The sequence below is a fragment of the Leguminivora glycinivorella genome, chromosome Z (assembly GCF_023078275.1).
Source record: "Leguminivora glycinivorella isolate SPB_JAAS2020 chromosome Z, LegGlyc_1.1, whole genome shotgun sequence".
Lineage (NCBI taxonomy): Eukaryota > Metazoa > Arthropoda > Insecta > Lepidoptera > Tortricidae > Leguminivora > Leguminivora glycinivorella.
Genome location: NC_062998.1, coordinates 41,927,177 through 41,945,031, shown reverse-complemented (window position 1 = coordinate 41,945,031; position 17,855 = coordinate 41,927,177). Strand labels below are relative to the sequence as shown.

The 17,855-nt window shown below is 37.2% G+C and overlaps 1 protein-coding gene across 1 annotated transcript; it reads right to left on the bottom strand.

Annotated features, from left to right (window-relative positions):
• Positions 1–2,308: 2,308 nt before the first annotated feature.
• On the bottom strand, positions 2,309–13,135 carry LOC125241912. The gene is made up of 3 exons (XM_048150617.1): positions 13,010–13,135; positions 10,812–11,043; positions 2,309–3,688 (listed from the first exon to the last, which is right to left on the bottom strand). The coding sequence occupies exons 1-3, from the start codon at positions 13,025–13,027 to the stop codon at positions 3,555–3,557; spliced, it is 384 nt and encodes a 127-aa protein (XP_048006574.1). The 5' UTR covers positions 13,028–13,135; the 3' UTR covers positions 2,309–3,554.
• Between the last annotated feature and the right edge of the window lie 4,720 nt (positions 13,136–17,855).

The following is a 17,855-nucleotide window of genomic DNA, read 5'->3' as shown; positions in this document are numbered from 1 at the left end:
TCCATTTTTTATTTTTGCACTTTGTTGGCGTGATTGATATACATATTGGTACCAAATTTCAGCTTTCTAGTGCTAACGGCTACTGAGATTATCCGCGGACGGACAGACGGACGGACGGACGGACAGACAGACATGGCGAAACTATAAGGGTTCCTAGATGACTACGGAACCCTAAAAAGAAGATTGAAGATTGGAGGTAGGGAAAATATGCAATACGTGGTGGAATGCTTATAGTGACCCTGCGACACTCCACCCAAGGCGGAGACGGAATTCGTTGGTGGTTTTAGACGGTAGTCCTACACTGGTTAGTCCGTCATCGCGCCTGGTCCCCCGGACCGGATGGCATGCGTAAATGCATTTCTCCAACGTTAAAAAAAAAGGGAAAATATGCAAACCAGGAAACAATAGTTTTACATATATGTTTTTAAACAAAAAATATTGAAAATCTGACTGTCACAAATCTCTGGTGTTGTCGGTCTCATATTACTGAATCCCACCATTGAAAAAATGTCCCGAAATGACCCGAAATGACTATGCTGTTTTTATATATTAAATGTATGCGCATTGTAACAACAAGTGTTTCCATACAATTTTTCAGATACTTTATCACTATGCTCATCGTACCTAATTATCAGTATCTGTGAGATTAAAATCTTCATTTCAAAAATCCAAAATTTGATATGGATAGATGGATATACTTAAGTATATGTGTCAAAAATGTAATTTCTTTATCAAACACGTCGTTTACCTTAGTGGCATATCCGATCCATATCGTATCAAGCGTTAATTTGACGTATCTTTAATCTTAAAGTTCAAACTGGTGCAGTTAGGACGTCGACTGTAACAACCAGTGACGAGTTGACGTGTACCTATTACATGAGCATTGACCCATAATTTTTTTAAGGCAAAACGACCGCTCAGACATTTTCTTGAAGCACACAAAATAAATTAAAGAATGTAACTTTCGATTTGTTACGAATGGCGTCATAGCGGTTACAGACCACACGAAGACATTAGAAAAAGACCAAAAGTAATAGAGAAAGTAAATGTTACGGAATGTTTGTTGGACAAATCATGCAAATTTGCATAATAGCGAATTACTTTGTGACTATTGCATGTTTTACAACCAAAATATCTTTGCAGGATTCACGATAACAACCTAAACGCAGAAAAATGTAATTATGTAGGTATATGATTTCTTGAGCGGGCTAAAATATAATAAGGTCAATACCTACGGACAAGTGTGTCATAAGGGGAAGTGTTTGTTTTACTCATTGTCACAGGTGTTTTTGCGAGTTTATACTTTTGCTACTTGCTACTCACGATTAGTAAACGTCTCAATAAACATTGATAATTGGTTTAAACAGTCTCCTATGACATACTTACCCGTATTGACCTTAACAATATATTTATTTCAACTTCACTTATTTTATATTTTACTAAATCTGCTTTTAAATTTTTTATATCACATATAAATAGAGATTGGCTCATCTTCTCGCAAGAATCGGTTCTTACAAAAAAGCAAAAAATACTTTTCAAATTATTTTTATTTATTGGGAGATGTTTTCTTCTGTGCATGCATTTTATTCCTAATTTATTTATTTTGTAAGCCATACATCTTATATGTTTATATTGGAATTTAATGCATGTTTTAATGTTGTAATCTAAAATTTATGGTATTTAGAGATTCATAATTATGTAGGTAGGCATAATTTCAATGTAAGGACTTGGGTGGAGAGAGCCATACGTTTACTTAAATAGTTATTCGTAATTAATCGGCTACATATTTCGAATTTCTAATTATAATTACTTTTCTTTTGTTTGTAAAAAAATGAGTTTATTACGGAAATAATGTAACGTATCTCAATTTCAGCTTACTATATCATAGTGTTGTTACGAAATTCGGATCTAAGAGTACCCTACTTATTCGTTCCTTGCTTACAGAAAAAACCCTACATTCTCAGATTAATATAATCGTATAGCTTCTTAGTCAAAGTTGTCAAGTCAACAATCTATAACAATCAAAGTTGTAAAACTTGTACATAATGGCAGCGCAGTGCCCTTGCCACGCTTTGGTATAAACGTGCATCCGAATATATAGTACCTATAGGGGTTAGGCGAGTATTTATAGTATCTCGCCCGTGAGAAAGTCCATCTATCATTTACTAACTCTATAGTATAGAGTGGGACAGGTAGACTATCTTGCGGGCAAGCTACCGTCACACCCGTCATGTGCTTGCCCTGCAGCTGCGGCGCGCATTCATCAAAAGGTTGGACTAATGACCGGAGTCAAAATAAAACACTTACAACGATCAGGATTTATCTTAACCATAAAATATAATATTAATAACGATATCCCATTTAAAACAGGATTTAATAAATCACAACAACTTTTAAAACGATATAACAAACATTAAAGTACCGTGGGGATACTTCATAACAATGATTATTTTGAACACACTGTTAAGTACTTGTAAGTGGTTAAAAAGATCTTCAGATTTTGGAGCTCCGACTGTAGGTGGCGTTCTGATATCAGTGACTCGCCCAGTCAGTTCGCCTTAAACGTATTTTATTTGTACTTTTATAATGCTTAGACATTCCGAAGTACCTTCCGTTCATCTCACCTAACAGGCCGTTGTATCACGACATACGAACGAAACTAACAACCATTGTAATGAGAACTAATCGAAAACAAAAACGTTTTCATTTTGAGGTATTTAAGAGTACGTCGATTAAGGAAGATTCATGGAATGCCTCGGTGGAATGTGAGTCGATCTACCTCAATTGGCAACGTGCTGACAACGCTGATTATCACAAATACACATCATCTTATGAGCATGTCAAACATCACCTAGCGGCGGCTGTTTTATCTGCTTGACTCCATAAGATTTAACAGGCCCCGTAGCCGAATGGCATTTCTGCGACGGGAAACGCCAGAGAAACGCCGCAGAAATGTAGTCTGGCTCTGTCGCGCCAATACGCTAGAGCGAATTAGATAGATAGCTAAGAAAGAGATATTATCGTGAGCGTTTCGTGAGCGTTTGTTCATTCGGCTACGCACACAGCTCATTTACAGATCTAATTAGAGCACAATAATTTTTCATTATATTCTCTTGGAAACATTCGTATAATTAATTTGTCCTATCGGTTCAGGGTACGTAGCCGAATGGCACAAACGCTCACGAAACGAAACGCTCGTAGATACCTATCTATCTCTATCTCTCGTGCGTATTGGCGCGACAGAGCCAGAATACCTTGCGCGGCGTTTCGTTTTCGTTTCGCGTTGCAGAAATGCCATTCGGCTACGGCACTCACCAACAGTCAAGTATTAACCTATGTAGTACTGAGCCTGGTAGAAATAACGTAACACTTTCGTGAATTTCCGTGAAAATACGATGAAATGTGTTGAATTCTATATAACCTCAATAGAGCGCAATGTAACTAAAATGGCATAGACGTTCGCCCAAGTAGTAAGTATCAACAGAAAAGTCTAGATGACAGCACCAGCCGTGCACCTTGCGAATAAGTAGTCGACAGGTTAAGCACTCGATGGGTTAATATTCCCCGTGGGCGCCGTACTCCTGGCCTTCGCTGCTGAGCCCGTAGCTGCCGTGGTCTCCGCCTTCGAAACTCACAGGAGACTCCTCGTGGCCCTCGTGCCCCTCATCTGCCACGTGCCAACCGTGCCCTGGAACCAAATAAAAATATTATTATTACTATTTCATACTGCAAGTTTAACAGTTATTAAAGGCATTAATTCAATCCAGCAAATTGTTTTCGTTCATTATCTCATTTGAGGGTGGAAGCGATATAATTTATTTTTTCTAAATGGATGATTTCGGGCGTCAAACTAAATCGCTTCAGCGGTTTAAACTTGAAAAGGTAACACATATAGACAGTCACCTTTTAACATTTATAACATTCATATGGATCCACCTACAATGTGGAGAGTGAAAAATGAAAAAAAATGAAAAAATGAAAAAAGTTTATTATATAAATTAACAATTACAGAAAATCGCGACCCTGTGTCCTGAGCTACAAACCCTGTGTTACAGGACGCAGTTTCATCATTTTAACATTTATAAAATATCAATTCGTAAAGCGAGGCATCCACCTTACAAATGATAGAGTGTGGATATAACTTGTTTATATACCTAAATAATTATTTATACATCTCTGATTTTCCAGGGTTCACACAAGTAGTGACAGAAGCTAACGCAACAAGTAGGGAAGTGTAAAAGACTCGTCACACTGATGAGCATTAGTCGCGTAACTAAGGTAACGGCGGCTATCAACGCGGGTATCGAAATCGACGTCCATTACCGCCGCATTTGCAAATACGCATTTTATAGGCAAACCGACCAATTTCTTAAAAAAAGTTACTCACACAAAGGAAGCCTGTTTAGTTGACTAACGCACATATAGGCGATAGAGAGTGTGAATGAAAGAAGACGCTCGCTATTTGACAGTTTTTGCCACGGGGCCGCGAGAAGAGGTTGTGTCATACTGACGTGTGACGCTAAACCTAAGTGAACTCCAATCTCATTTAGTAGTTTACGTAATAATTATGGCAAACAGGTGAAAGTTATGCATTTCAAATTATTGTTTATAGTTTTCTACGTGACTTCTGAGTACTTTTTACGTATTGTTTAGCCTGGAAATGTGTTTAAAGTGGAAATTAAAAGACAGCGGTGAAAGGCGCCATTTCGTGAGTAGATTCTATTACTGTGGTATACCACGGTAATAGTTAAAGTAGTGATATTAGTTCTTTTTGCTTTATTTTAAGTATATGTGATCAATTATATAATGTCTTACAGTTGTTTCAATTTTGATCTATTCACGTTATCAAAGAACTATTTACGCGGTATGAAAATTATTCAACAAAACCTTAATTTTTAGCAAAAACTTCATGACTGATTTCGTAGTTTCTATGAAAACCGTTAATTTGTCAATTTTTTTAAACATTGACATAAAGTCTGATGCTTACTTACCAGTTATGTAAACTTGGTTTTAATATAAGGTTGCAATATTTTATTTTGATTTGTAATGAAAATACATCTGTATGACTTTGTTTTTATGGGTCGGAATTAGATTTTATAATACTCCAATTTATGCCTATTACCGATGGTACGATCAGATAACCCTCGGTAATAGAATATATAAGAATCTATTACCGATCCATGCAATATTTGTTTGGGTCGGTAATGGGTTCCTATAGAAGTATCTATTACCGAGCGACATATTAGTCTTGTATCAAAATATGACATTTAGTGTACCGTAAGTACAGATTTCTTAGGTGAAACTGAGTCTTCTGTGGGTATTCATAAAGGAGGATAGTATAGGTATATGTATTTGTCATAATTTGTATATTCAACCGTCGGTATTAAGCTCCGAATTTTGAGATGGGTTTCTATTTACCGATGGCAGAAAAACACTGTCATTCATACCCTCGGTAATGAAATCTCAATTCGCGTTAATAGAACTGCAACCTGTTCATTACCACGGTAATAGAAAATTTAGGTATGTTGGCTTCAAAAATCATTTTATGACATATAATAAACTAAAATGATCCTAAAACTCTTCAAAACTAATAGTTCAATAAATACTCTTCCATAAAAAAAATATTTGTGGTCGTTAATGAGCTTTGATACCCTTAATTTTTTGGTATCTTTTGAAATCTGCCTTAATACCACGTTAATAGGCGCCATTACCTTAATTCCGGAACCGTCGACGACTCATGTTATACGACAATTAAACATTGAGATCTTAGTCCGTAGCTAAGAGTACAATCATTAACAATGCAACTCTGTCGCTCAAAGACGGAAGAGCAATACGGAGAGATAACTAAGTACAATACGCTATTCGTGAACTATTGTACTCTTGGCTATGCTCAGTATATGTTCACCCAAAGGGGCCCAGGGGATGGGGTCAGAAACATCGACACGGAAGAAGAAGAAGAGGACAACACCCCCACACCACACTGAACAATCATCAATATCACCACCACCACGCCCACGCTAGCCCGAACTGCCGGTCGCCTTCACTGCGGCCCCGATACCCGGCCCCGCTCAAACGGTATCACCGTGGCTAGGGGTCGCGGGGTTGTATAACGGCCGGTAGCGGTAGGGCTAGCAATCACCGGATCGCCAAGTCGTCCCCAAAAAGACGTCGTCAGACCGTCCCACATGGATGGGGCGCGCCCCGACACAGCCCCCACAGCGCCCAGCGCGGAAGGCGCCACTCACACCCCAGCAGGGGTGTCGAAAGAGGATTCACCACCACCGATGGGGTCAGTAGGCCTAGCACATGATCGCCGCGAGAGTATGTCGCCGTCCTTATGTCATTAATACAGTTAGAAGAAGAGGTGTGATCTATCTCGCGGCGACATTGCTAGGCCTACTGATAATTTTATTATGTCGAGTTCTATAGGCGTATGTAGAGTTCTATAGTCACTTAATTTTTTTTAATGTACCTAATTGACACATGTCCTGTCCCGTGAGTAGTAATTAATAATTTATCAATAACGGTACCCTCCACACCCGGTACGTAAGTTTAAAAAAAAATTCTCTAAATAGGTGTAGTAGTGCCTTTATAATTTCTTAGTAGGTATTACTTTTTTAGGGTTCCGTACCTCAAAGAGGAAAAACGGAACCCTTATAGGATCACTCGCGTGTCTGTCTGTCCCTCTGTCACAGCCGATTTCTCCGAAACTACTGCACCGATTTACTTGAAATTTGGCACACGTATGTAAACCTGTGGCCCAAAGACGGACATGTAATTTAATTAACTGAAATTTAATCACAGGGGTCACTTTTGGGGGGTAAAATTGAAAATTAAAAATCAAAGTTATTAAAACTATATTGTGTTACATATCAAATGAAAGAGCATTTTATCAGCATCTGAAATATATTTTTTTTATATTTTTTGTTTTGGTAATTTAGAAGTAATTTAAGAAAATAAGCAAAAAATTACCATTCCCCCCCCTTATCTCCGAAACTACTTAGCGTAAAATTTTCAAAAAAATACACGAGATAGCCCTCTCCCTGTAGATTACAGGAAAACCTATTAGAAATCTACAGTCAAGCGTAAGTCGGACTTAAGAGAAAAAAACTCAGATTACGAATTTCACTCACTGCCGCTGCAAGTAGTTACTAAACGTCTTAAAATTGTGTAAGCGAGTTGGACAGGTATAAAGAAATTCATTTCTGTCTTTTTCTTTTTAGAACTTGTTCAATTTTTTTTTCATTTGTACAAAATGACTTAAGTTCCTACTAAAAAGGAGGCGCTTAAGACCGTTTATAAATTGACTGAGCAAAATTTTATTCAAATCGGTCCAAAAAAGGTGTCTGTTGACGAAAACATAGAATTTGTGCCACCGAAAGCCCAAATCTGAAGTCCATTTTGCTCTATCTCTTATCGTTTCCGAGATATATACGTAAAGTCTTGTAGTCTTGAAAGTGCGAAACGTTAACTTTGCCATTATAGTCGTTCAGGCGCTCATGAGTTCTTTGTATGGAAAAGTCGAAAACCGACTCGCACTTGACCAATGTTCATAGAACGTTGTGGTTTTTTTTTATTAGCATAAATGACTTAAGCGCCTTCAGAAGTGCAGGTGCTTAAGACCGTTTGTAAGTTAAAGTTAGCTGTGATGGCTCAACGAAGAAAGAAGATTTCAATATCCTACTTATACATATTTTATTAATTTAACTATACAGTTTTTATTACTCAAGCCAAGCGTTACGTTAGCTATTGCTATTGAAAGGAAAACTTGTGTATAAAGCTTGAAACAAATTATGGGACGCGTCTGACGACCGCGACTGATAAGCCGATGGCTTGCGTGGGCGACGGTCGCGCGACGGCGATGCGACGCATACGAAATCAAACCTTATCGATATGGAAGTAGACGATGCGATAAGACGTGACGGCAACGGTCGCGCGACCGTCGCCTACGCAAGACACGGCGTAAGTGTGCACGCCAATTGCTTGCATTTGAAATTGAACTTTAATTACTAAGAAATAACGTTGTTTTTGTAAAAAAATTAAAGTAGCTTTTACTACATTGCGAAGTTTTCGTTTATCAACTAGACGCACACATTTGCAACTAAGCGATCGGACTGTAGGTGACAGTGTATCTACTCTAGCCTCGTGGCGCCGAATGTACTTTCTAAAGTACATAATGGTTTCAATGGAATTTTAACTCTCATGTAAACAAATAAAATATAATTTCTTTTGTTTCTAAAATTTTTCGAATAACTGAAATTGAATTCAATCTCAAGTACAATAAGAATCAAAATTCCCTAGCAAAAATTTTGTATGGTGGGCGCCACGAGGCTAGGGAAGTTTAAATCGATGTTATCGCATCGATCTACTGAGGGGGGCGGTGCCTACAGCAGTTGTAGTTGTATGCATACCTAGCTCACGCACACAGACGCGTCCACTGGCGCCGCGCCGGTGTCCGCGTGCGCTCTCTGCAATGTCTCTGCAATATATGCAGAAACCACATGGTGGTCTGTGGCAGAAACTCAATAGACATTTTTAGGGTTTTTAAAATAACTAGGTACTTATTTAGTACGTGAAGTAACATGGTAAATTAAAAATTATCATTAGATACTTATTTGCGGAGGTGTAAACAATTTCCTTCGTTTTGCCATATTATTATATCAATAATTACTTATCTATATTAAATTCATTAATCCGTATACATTACATTTTAACAATTAAGTGTATTAATTATACTCATAGCTGGGCACCGTTAATCAAATAGTTTAACTTCGATAATCGCTAATCCGTTACTATAAAAGTTAACTTCGTTAATCGTTAAAGCGATACATTTCAACAAATTTAACGGAAGTTAAAGTTAATCGATAATCCGTTAATCATGATAAAAAATAATTTTACTGTAGCTAGTTGCATCCGTTATCAACTATTAATTTTTTAGGTAAGTTTATTATGTTACTGTAAAAGACCGAAGTTCGCCAAAATCTCTTGAAAAATCCCAGCTGCCAATTGGTAATAGCGAAATGTTAATAAATATTGTTCTCTTTGGACTTACACCGACGTTGGTTCGGTAAATCCTAAATACAACAATAGATAATGTATTTACTAAATAATATTTATTTAGTAATTTCCCGCTAGAAACTTGCGTTATACTATTCTGTATACTTTTTGTTTGTCCCTTTCCGACGTATTGGTGTGACAGAAAGGGACAAACGAACTTTATCGGCTGGATACTTTAGTGTACGTTTATGAATAAGGGTGTTGAAATTTATAGCTACGAAATTTTACATAAAACACCTACTTTAAAATAAAATAAAAATGTTGAATTTGGTTAACATTATAAAAGACCTCACGCAAGCTGTGCTAATTAGTTCGCGAATTCGTCGAGAGGTGGCGCTAAACACAATTATGCTCATTAGAGAACCTATACTTCTAGCCTAGCCCAGTCTTTAGAATTATGTGAGTAACGTAAAAGTTTTGTAGGTACGGAACCCTCGGTGGGCGAGTCCGACTCGCACTTGGCCGGTTTTAAATTTATTATTATGACATGTGACGTCACTATAAAAAAAATTGCTTCGATAGGCAAAATATACCTATTTTTTATGTTTTACCTAAATCATGATACAAAGGAAAATCTAACCTATTTTTTCAAAAATGTTAATCCACCTCAACTACAAATTGTACGGGAATTTCAGGTGCTGCACGTGACCGTGCAAGTCGGCACGGGTTCCCGTTTCAGGAAAGGCCTGATTTTTTTATTCATGGTATTCTGGGCTAAGTAATATTACATAGTATGTTTCGAGGTATGGGGTAGGTATGCCTTACTAAATTTTGAAATTGGTAAAGTATGGGACACCGGATACATATAAAATAAGCTTATAAAACAATAATATGTGTCATGGCTCGTCTTAATAAAGTTAAAACATTATTTATTGGAATGCGAGCAAATATATTATGTTATGTAGGTAGATGTATAGTACCTATTTGCGTTGTTTTAATAAGTGATTGTTAAATTAAAACACGTTTTTAGCTAGAAATAGCTAAAGGTAGGTACTTTAACCGAAATGGCGATGGCGATAGGAGTCAAAACACCTCTTCTTGACTTTATGTACGGACTATTTCAGACTAACGTATTTTTTTTACACGTACATATACGGTCGTTTTGAAATTGAAATTAAAATTTATTTATTGCCACAGAAACGAATTAACAAATTAGCAAGTAGGTACAAAAAAAACTTAACTAAATACCTACTAAATTAAATCCAAGTACTAAATTTAGACTAAAGTTTAGTCTTAGTTTCTTATATAATTATGTAAATATGTTAAAAAACTAAATTAAATGTAGCTATTATTATATCTTATATTGAACAAAAATGTGGCAAATGGTTTTGGCGTCAGCATGATGCTGAGAATGCCAGCCCACATGGGTAACATTTCACTTCGGTTTCGGTGTTACATGTGCTTACATGCGCTGGCTCGTTGCCCGTGTGGTGACGGGTTAAGAATTTCACCACCCGTGGGTGTCGTAGAAGTCGACTGTGGGATATAGGTTAAATTTGTGGCGAAGGCGAGAGGCTGGCAACCACAATTTCATGTTTCTTTCAACCCCTTAATTGCCAGGAGTGGTACTGACTCTTGAGTAGTTTCATATGCTCTGCCTACCCCTTTATGAGATACAGGCGTGATTGTATGTATGCGTTACTTTCCGTTCAATCCATTCGTACATACTCGTATCGTGAAACGACCTACGCTTTTTGCTCAGACCTTCCACTCCTATCAATCTTATTTGACTAAAATACTATGAGTGTACTGACCTCCGCCAAAGTGCGGCGCCGGCTTGGGCTCTCCATAGGTATATCCCAGCACCTCGTAGTGATCGTCGCCGCCGCCGCCGCCGTGCTTGTGGTGCACGTGCTTGACAATGGTATGTTTGTGGTGGTGGTGCTTGACGAGAACCGGCACGTGGATGATCACCTTCTTGTGGTGCCCGCCGTGCCCGCCCGCTAACGCCAGGCTCGTCAGCTCCGCGACGCAGATCAGCGCTATCTGGAATTACATGTTCGCTATTTTAAGTATTGGTACAAGTTGGGAAGAGAATCGGGTCGTAGATTTCCACAAAAGAATCGGAATTTGAAATTGTCTGTCTTATCAAATTATCGAGGGAGTTTACTACAGCAAAATTACTTATGTATATTATACCTCTAAATGCACAAGAAAATCGGTACCTATCATTCATTAGGCTTGTCTTATTGACCAATTTCGTCACCAGTGCAACTAATCTAACAACACAAAAAGAGTTTAAAATGTTTATAAGTCAAGTCAAGTGAGTCAAGACTGTAAAGTGTAATTTTAGCAGCTAAAAGTACCTAAATCGTGTAATATTTCAGGGCGCTCTAAGAAAACCTATAAATATTACAGGATTTACTTTTGAGCCATATAAAAAATAGATATACTTATGTGTATAACTATAAGACACAAAGTTTATTTCAGGGATTTATTTCATTAGGTAAGTATAGAGTTATGAATAAAGCTAGACTTCAGTCTAACCAACCTCGGAGCTTAGTTTTTACTCGTGTATGTAGTCCGAAGTTCCTTTATTTTCCTTACTTACATTCTTTGGTTAACAGGTGGACTAAAAATACAATACTAGTAGATTAACGTTATAAGTATAAAGGTTGACAATACAACAATAAACTTGAAAATTCTTTTACTAGAAGGTTCATATCAGAGACTTAAATGGGTATGAATATCGCATTTAATTCAAAAAAATATTAACATTAAAATTCGCTGTAGCATGAATGGTAAGTACATGGAAAATCGCTTTCGCAAAATGATTACGCAATTCAGATGATATTGATACAATGAAGGGTCCTCGGAGCTTAATTTCATGTTATTTCGACGGAATTTTTTAAACCATCGACTTTCTAACAGATAGTAAGATATAATACCATAGCATTATGTACTGTATTAATCGAAATAATAGAACGGAACATTATTTTTCACATCACCTATAGCAAAGGGAATTTTGCTTCACTTTTCTTGCCTGCTAGTAAAAAGAATTGTGCACTTTTGTGTTGACAGACTCTACAAGTATTAAGGTAAATACGGGTAAGTGTCATAAGGGGAAGTGTACCGCAAGTACAGTTATCGTATTCCCATTTAAATAGCTGGCACTATACTTATCACCATAGCACCTTAACTGGTGACTTATTAATTAACAAGAGGTGACTCATATCCGGAATCCCGAAACCGCATAGTACTGTAAATATAAACTTGCTCAAATTGCCTACCAGACCAAACATTGATTAATGATAGGTAATGATAAAAAAGTTCGTATAGATGCGATTGCTCGATTCCATTTTAAAAGGGTTATCTTGATCTAATGGCAAACCGATCACTGAACAAAATGGTCGGGTGTCGTAACGGTCTCGCGCTCTGAGAAAAGAAAATCACGTCGGAAACTTAATCGGCCATGATAGCCAACCTATCGCTTGCAATACGAAAGTTATCAACTTAGGCGTACTTAGTCACTACCATTACTTTGTGCTGTTTTGAATACCTGTACTAGATAGTATTTTAAACGTCGGACGGAACGGAAAATGTATAATATTTGGTTATCGTAAGTACCCGTTTGGGGGTGCTGATTAGGTTCTTTCTCCATACAATTAATTTAGTTTTTCGGGTATTTACGCTATCGAGTAATGTATAGTATATTTAAACCTTAAAAACTTATTGTAGAGGCTAGTATCTACGTATGTTATTCTTGTAATTAATATTTATCGCAATTTCATAATAAGTTTCTGTAATCAATCAATTTATGAGACCTAAAAACGATTATTTAATAGGCTACTAAAACGATGCGATGTTTACACAATAATATTTATTAGGTATTAAACTAATCAAGGTGACTTTTCCATTTCCAAATTTTTTACCCTCAAATTTTTAAATATGTGTCAAATAATCAAATTATTAACATACTACACATGTGGACCAATTGATTAATTTAACTCACCAAAAAATTCGCAGACATGATGCACGTGGGCAAATATATCCGAGCGTGAGTGCAGGCGGCCGGTGTGTGATTGATAAAGAAATTTAAGCCAAACTCCTTTTATATCGCAACGTGGTCGCGTTTCGCGACACTGCCTCTCGGCGGCTGCACCCTGCCGTCTGCCAACACGAAACCTCCTCTATTCTCAACAAATAAAGTTAACTTTAACGTAACAACCTTAAATGTTCAGACCTGATAGTCTGACAATGGAAATTGGACCGGAAACCGTCAATACAAAGTCGGTAATGGATGAAAATGGTTTCTGCACATTCGGATCTGACGTTCAGCCATTGAGTGAAAATGCAACAACATTGGTGAGCGTAGAGTGATCTTATTGTACAAAGTGATCGAGATCACAAAGACGGTACTGACACTATTGATTGAATGGATGAAGAATGGATAGATCGGGTAAATAGAGGGGCTGGGGACATTACAAACAAAGGTTACTTCAACATCGGGATACTAATAAGTTCTGCTAATTTGCAACGACTTATTTATATTATATGTACCTATGCGAATAATGCATAATAAACGAAACGAAATCCTCTTGTAAAGGGTTTCCTTCGGAAACGTTCGTATTTGCCATGCTAGTTCAGTCAATGTCTGGACATCTTGTACTGAGACTGACTGAAATAGCATGACACGTTCGTACGTTTCCGTGACAATACGAAGGCAACTCTTTTCGCACTACATCTGTACACTTGGAGTCCAAGTGTACGTCTTGGAGGGACAATACATGTTGAGTAATTGGGTTATTCTTACAACTATACTATTGGATTATTCTTGTTGTTCTACAGTATCATCTGGAATAGGTACATTTCGCATCGGAAAAAACTATTGAACAACCCTTAGCTTCCATTTTTACATAAATTCCCTCTATTATTATACATAAAATTGTAGACATACTTGTAGAATAAATGCGGTGAATTTATATAAATTAATAAAACGCAATTTTGAGCAACGTTCCGGATTGCCGTAAATTTTTGATGCGAGCAGGATGAGAGAAACAGATAAAAAAATTAGCCATAGGCCAAAGTCTAATTGACATTCATGGACTTCATGGTGTTTGAACAGTGCCTAAACCAGATCAATATAAACAGTGTATGATAGTCAAATTCGACATCAAAGTCGGAGTTAGAGTAAGCACCATGCCACATTCTCTAAATGGCCGCCATACACAGATCCTGAACTTTATTTTTTTTAAATAACAGTGGCTAGACTATGTCCAGATATTCTGCTTTGTGGATCATGTGTCGTTGAGGTTCACACCGTACAATTTTTTTTCGCAATCGTATCGTCTTTTACGCAATTTGTGAATTTTCTAGTAGCATTTGTCCGGAATCGTAATTGGTACTCGGGAGGATTAAGTCAATACTGTCTAAACCATATGCTTTACGTCGAGTTTCTATACCTATAAGAAGCCAGAACCGACACGTAGAGGCAACACAAAAATATCCTTAAACTTCAAACTTTATTTTGTAAGTAATCAAGGATATTTGCACTAAGTAACTAATATTGGGTATACTTGTTAGTTAGTGGGGTCAACACTAGAGGTACATATATAAATTTGACCCCCTTCTCGTTTTTAAGTCGAAATTTTGCACACGTACTCGTTCCTACCCAGAAACATAAATGGGATGACAATTGAATGCAATATTATAATATAATGATGACAGCGCGAACAAGTGTTTCACAAAAATAGCGAAGCGTCTGGTTAAGGTAACTGGTGACCGAAGAGCTGGCGACTTCCTCGCACAACGCATTGCGATACAGCGAGGAAATGTCGCCAGTATCCTTGGTGCATTGCCACAAGAGCCTGTTTTAGACATTATTTAGCTTTTAAGTTTAGTCTTAGTTTCTTATATAATTATGTAAATATGTTCATGTAAATAAAGAGTTTAAAAATCCATAGAAAAAATGATCGATGACATCGATCTGTTCTGAAATCTGAATACCTATAGGTGTACATGGAAACTCTTTCATGAAACGTTTGTGTTGTGTTAGTACTATATATCTGTAATAAATAATAAATATAAATAATAAATATTATTATAGGACATTTTTTTTTACACAGATTGACTGAGGCCCACGGTAAGCTCAAGAAGGCTTGTGTTGTGTGTACTCAGACAACGATATATATAATATATAAATACTTATATACGTAGAAAACATCCATGACTCAGGAACAAATATCTGTGCTCACCACACAAATAAATGCCCTTACCGGGATTCGAACCCGGGACCGCTCTGTAAGTATTGTCTGCCTACGGAAAGAAAAACCCCTACCTACTGTCAACAAAAAGAAGCTTCTACAAAAAGTTCTAAAACTAATTTACTAGCAGCTTACATCACAGTTACAAAACAGCAACATACAAAGTAGGAAATACTTAATTGGTAGCTCTCGGCGGCCCATATTCGAGAAGATACCATCGAGAATAACAAAAGGAAGAAGCAAAAACCGCGTATCGCGATCTCGTCTCCGCACCGTGGACCGTGCACTCACTGAAATAGTGTTTAAACGCACGTGGCTAGACACCCGCGTAGACAAGTGGCCAACGTTCATGCAGCTTAGCATATCGCAGGTTCTGTGTTGACTTCAATATGTTTACAGATGTACAATCGAACCAACTGAATCATGACCCACCATAAGTTCATTTTGCCAAAAGTAGATCGAAATTCGCTTTTAGATAGGGTTTCCTTGTTGACGAACTTGTTATATCATTTTATTAGACACTGACACGTGTGTAGTGCCATTTAGTTAGTATTTAAAACGACCTAACTGCATTATAAGCGATTGACCTTACAGGTTTGAAAGATTCAAACAAATAATCTGCCGAGTGGGTCATGGATCAGTTGGTTTCATAGTATTATGATCTATTTATGATGCGTATTTAGTGATGCGTATTTAGTGCAAAAAAAAAAAAAAAAAAAGTTTTTTTTATCGTAAGGAATCTTAATAGGCAGTGATTTAAATCGACACGAGTTACGAATTCCCTCTTCGCACGTGTATCGTAGCGTAGGTACGACGTTTTCGGTAAGTACATATGGCCATGCGTGCGAGAATTAAACACCATATTGTACTGGAAATAATGTTTAAATAATTGATACTTAATTAGAAATAAAACGTATTCATTTGTGTTGTCCTAACTTCTGTAGGTATATACATACATACATACTCTTCGACCCACTTTTGGTTTTATTTTCACCAGAGACGTATGAAATAGAGAAAGAAAGAAAATTTTGAAAAAAACCCCGACCGCGAAATAGTGGACCGATTTTCATGAAACAAGCCTAAGACCACTACCGACTAAGTCCGTTTTCACATTATCCGATATCGGATATCGGAAGGATTTCCATAGAAAAAATCCAAGATGGCGCCTGTAATGTATGAAATATCGGTCCGACATCCGATTCCGATATGTGAAAACGCACTAACTCAGCTTTCAAACAAAAAAAAAACTAAATCTAAATCGGTTCATCCGTTCGGGACCTACGATGCCACAGACAGACACACACACAGACAGACAGACAGACAAATAAACAGACAGACAGGCCAAACTTTGCGTCACACCCCGTCTTTTTTGCGTCAGGGGTTAAAAATATAAAAATACTTCGACATCGCTACGGAGCATGAACGGTTGGCCACTTGTCTATGCTCCCTTTGCATTCGCACACGCGCTTGCAGTCGGTGGATGAACGGAACTTGCTCTCACTTTTACCATCATTACGACGAGAGGGAAGCTGATGCGATTATAACAACCACCATAACGATCCAGATTATAACTGTTATATAATATAACCACTATGTAACTGTTCGGTACCTAGTAACTTAGAACTCATATGACAACTGTATTAGTCGCGGTGCCGATTAAAGTTTAGGTACACAGATAACTTAAGATAAAATTACATCTTTTCTATGTACGAACCTATAAATAAATAAAATAAAATATATATTATAGGACATTCATACACAGATTGACTGAGTTTCCACGGTAAGCTCTAGAAGGCTTGTGTTGTGGGTACTCGGACAGCGATATATATAATATACAAATACTTATATACATAAAAAACATCCATGACTCAGGAACAAATATTTGTGTGCTCATCACACAAATAAATGCCCTTACCGGGATTCGAACCCGGGGCCGCGGCTTAGCAGGCAGGGTCACTACACGCTAAGGGGAGGGATCAATTCTCCATACAAACGCTCTCGACTATTTCCTCCCTGGTTTTTGAAGATAGAGCAATGATTTTATCAACACAGATTGTTATTATTTTTATCTGTGTCGGACCGTTTTGATTTTTTTGATATTCTGCTTTTTAAAGACTCTAGAACCAATCAAAAATTTCCAAAAACGGCCTTTTTCATTGTGGCGCAAAAAAGGTGTGATACTCAAGATTGGTAACAATTAATCAAAAAAGCTAAACGGTCCGACATAAATTATTTCATTGTTATTCAGATTCTCAAATTTCGTTCCGATTGATTAAGTTTTGAAGGAGGAAAGAGTCGAGAGCGGTACCTCGATTTAAAACTGAGTTTTGACTGAGTTGTTCTTAATGGACAATTTTTTTTTCGATAAATCTAGTTAATAACACTTGTATATAATTTAACTAAAATTCCCAAGTTGAAAGGGGGGCTCCTTTCCATTTTAGCATTTTTGCTACCGTATCCTCTTAAAGCTGACGGGTGTAATGTTATTCTTTCGTTGTTTACAGTACCCGGCGATAATGATTGCACATCGGTTTTTCGTATTCATAGAGCGTTGTCTCTTTCTTGCTTATGTTAAGTTAATTGTCTCTTTCCAAA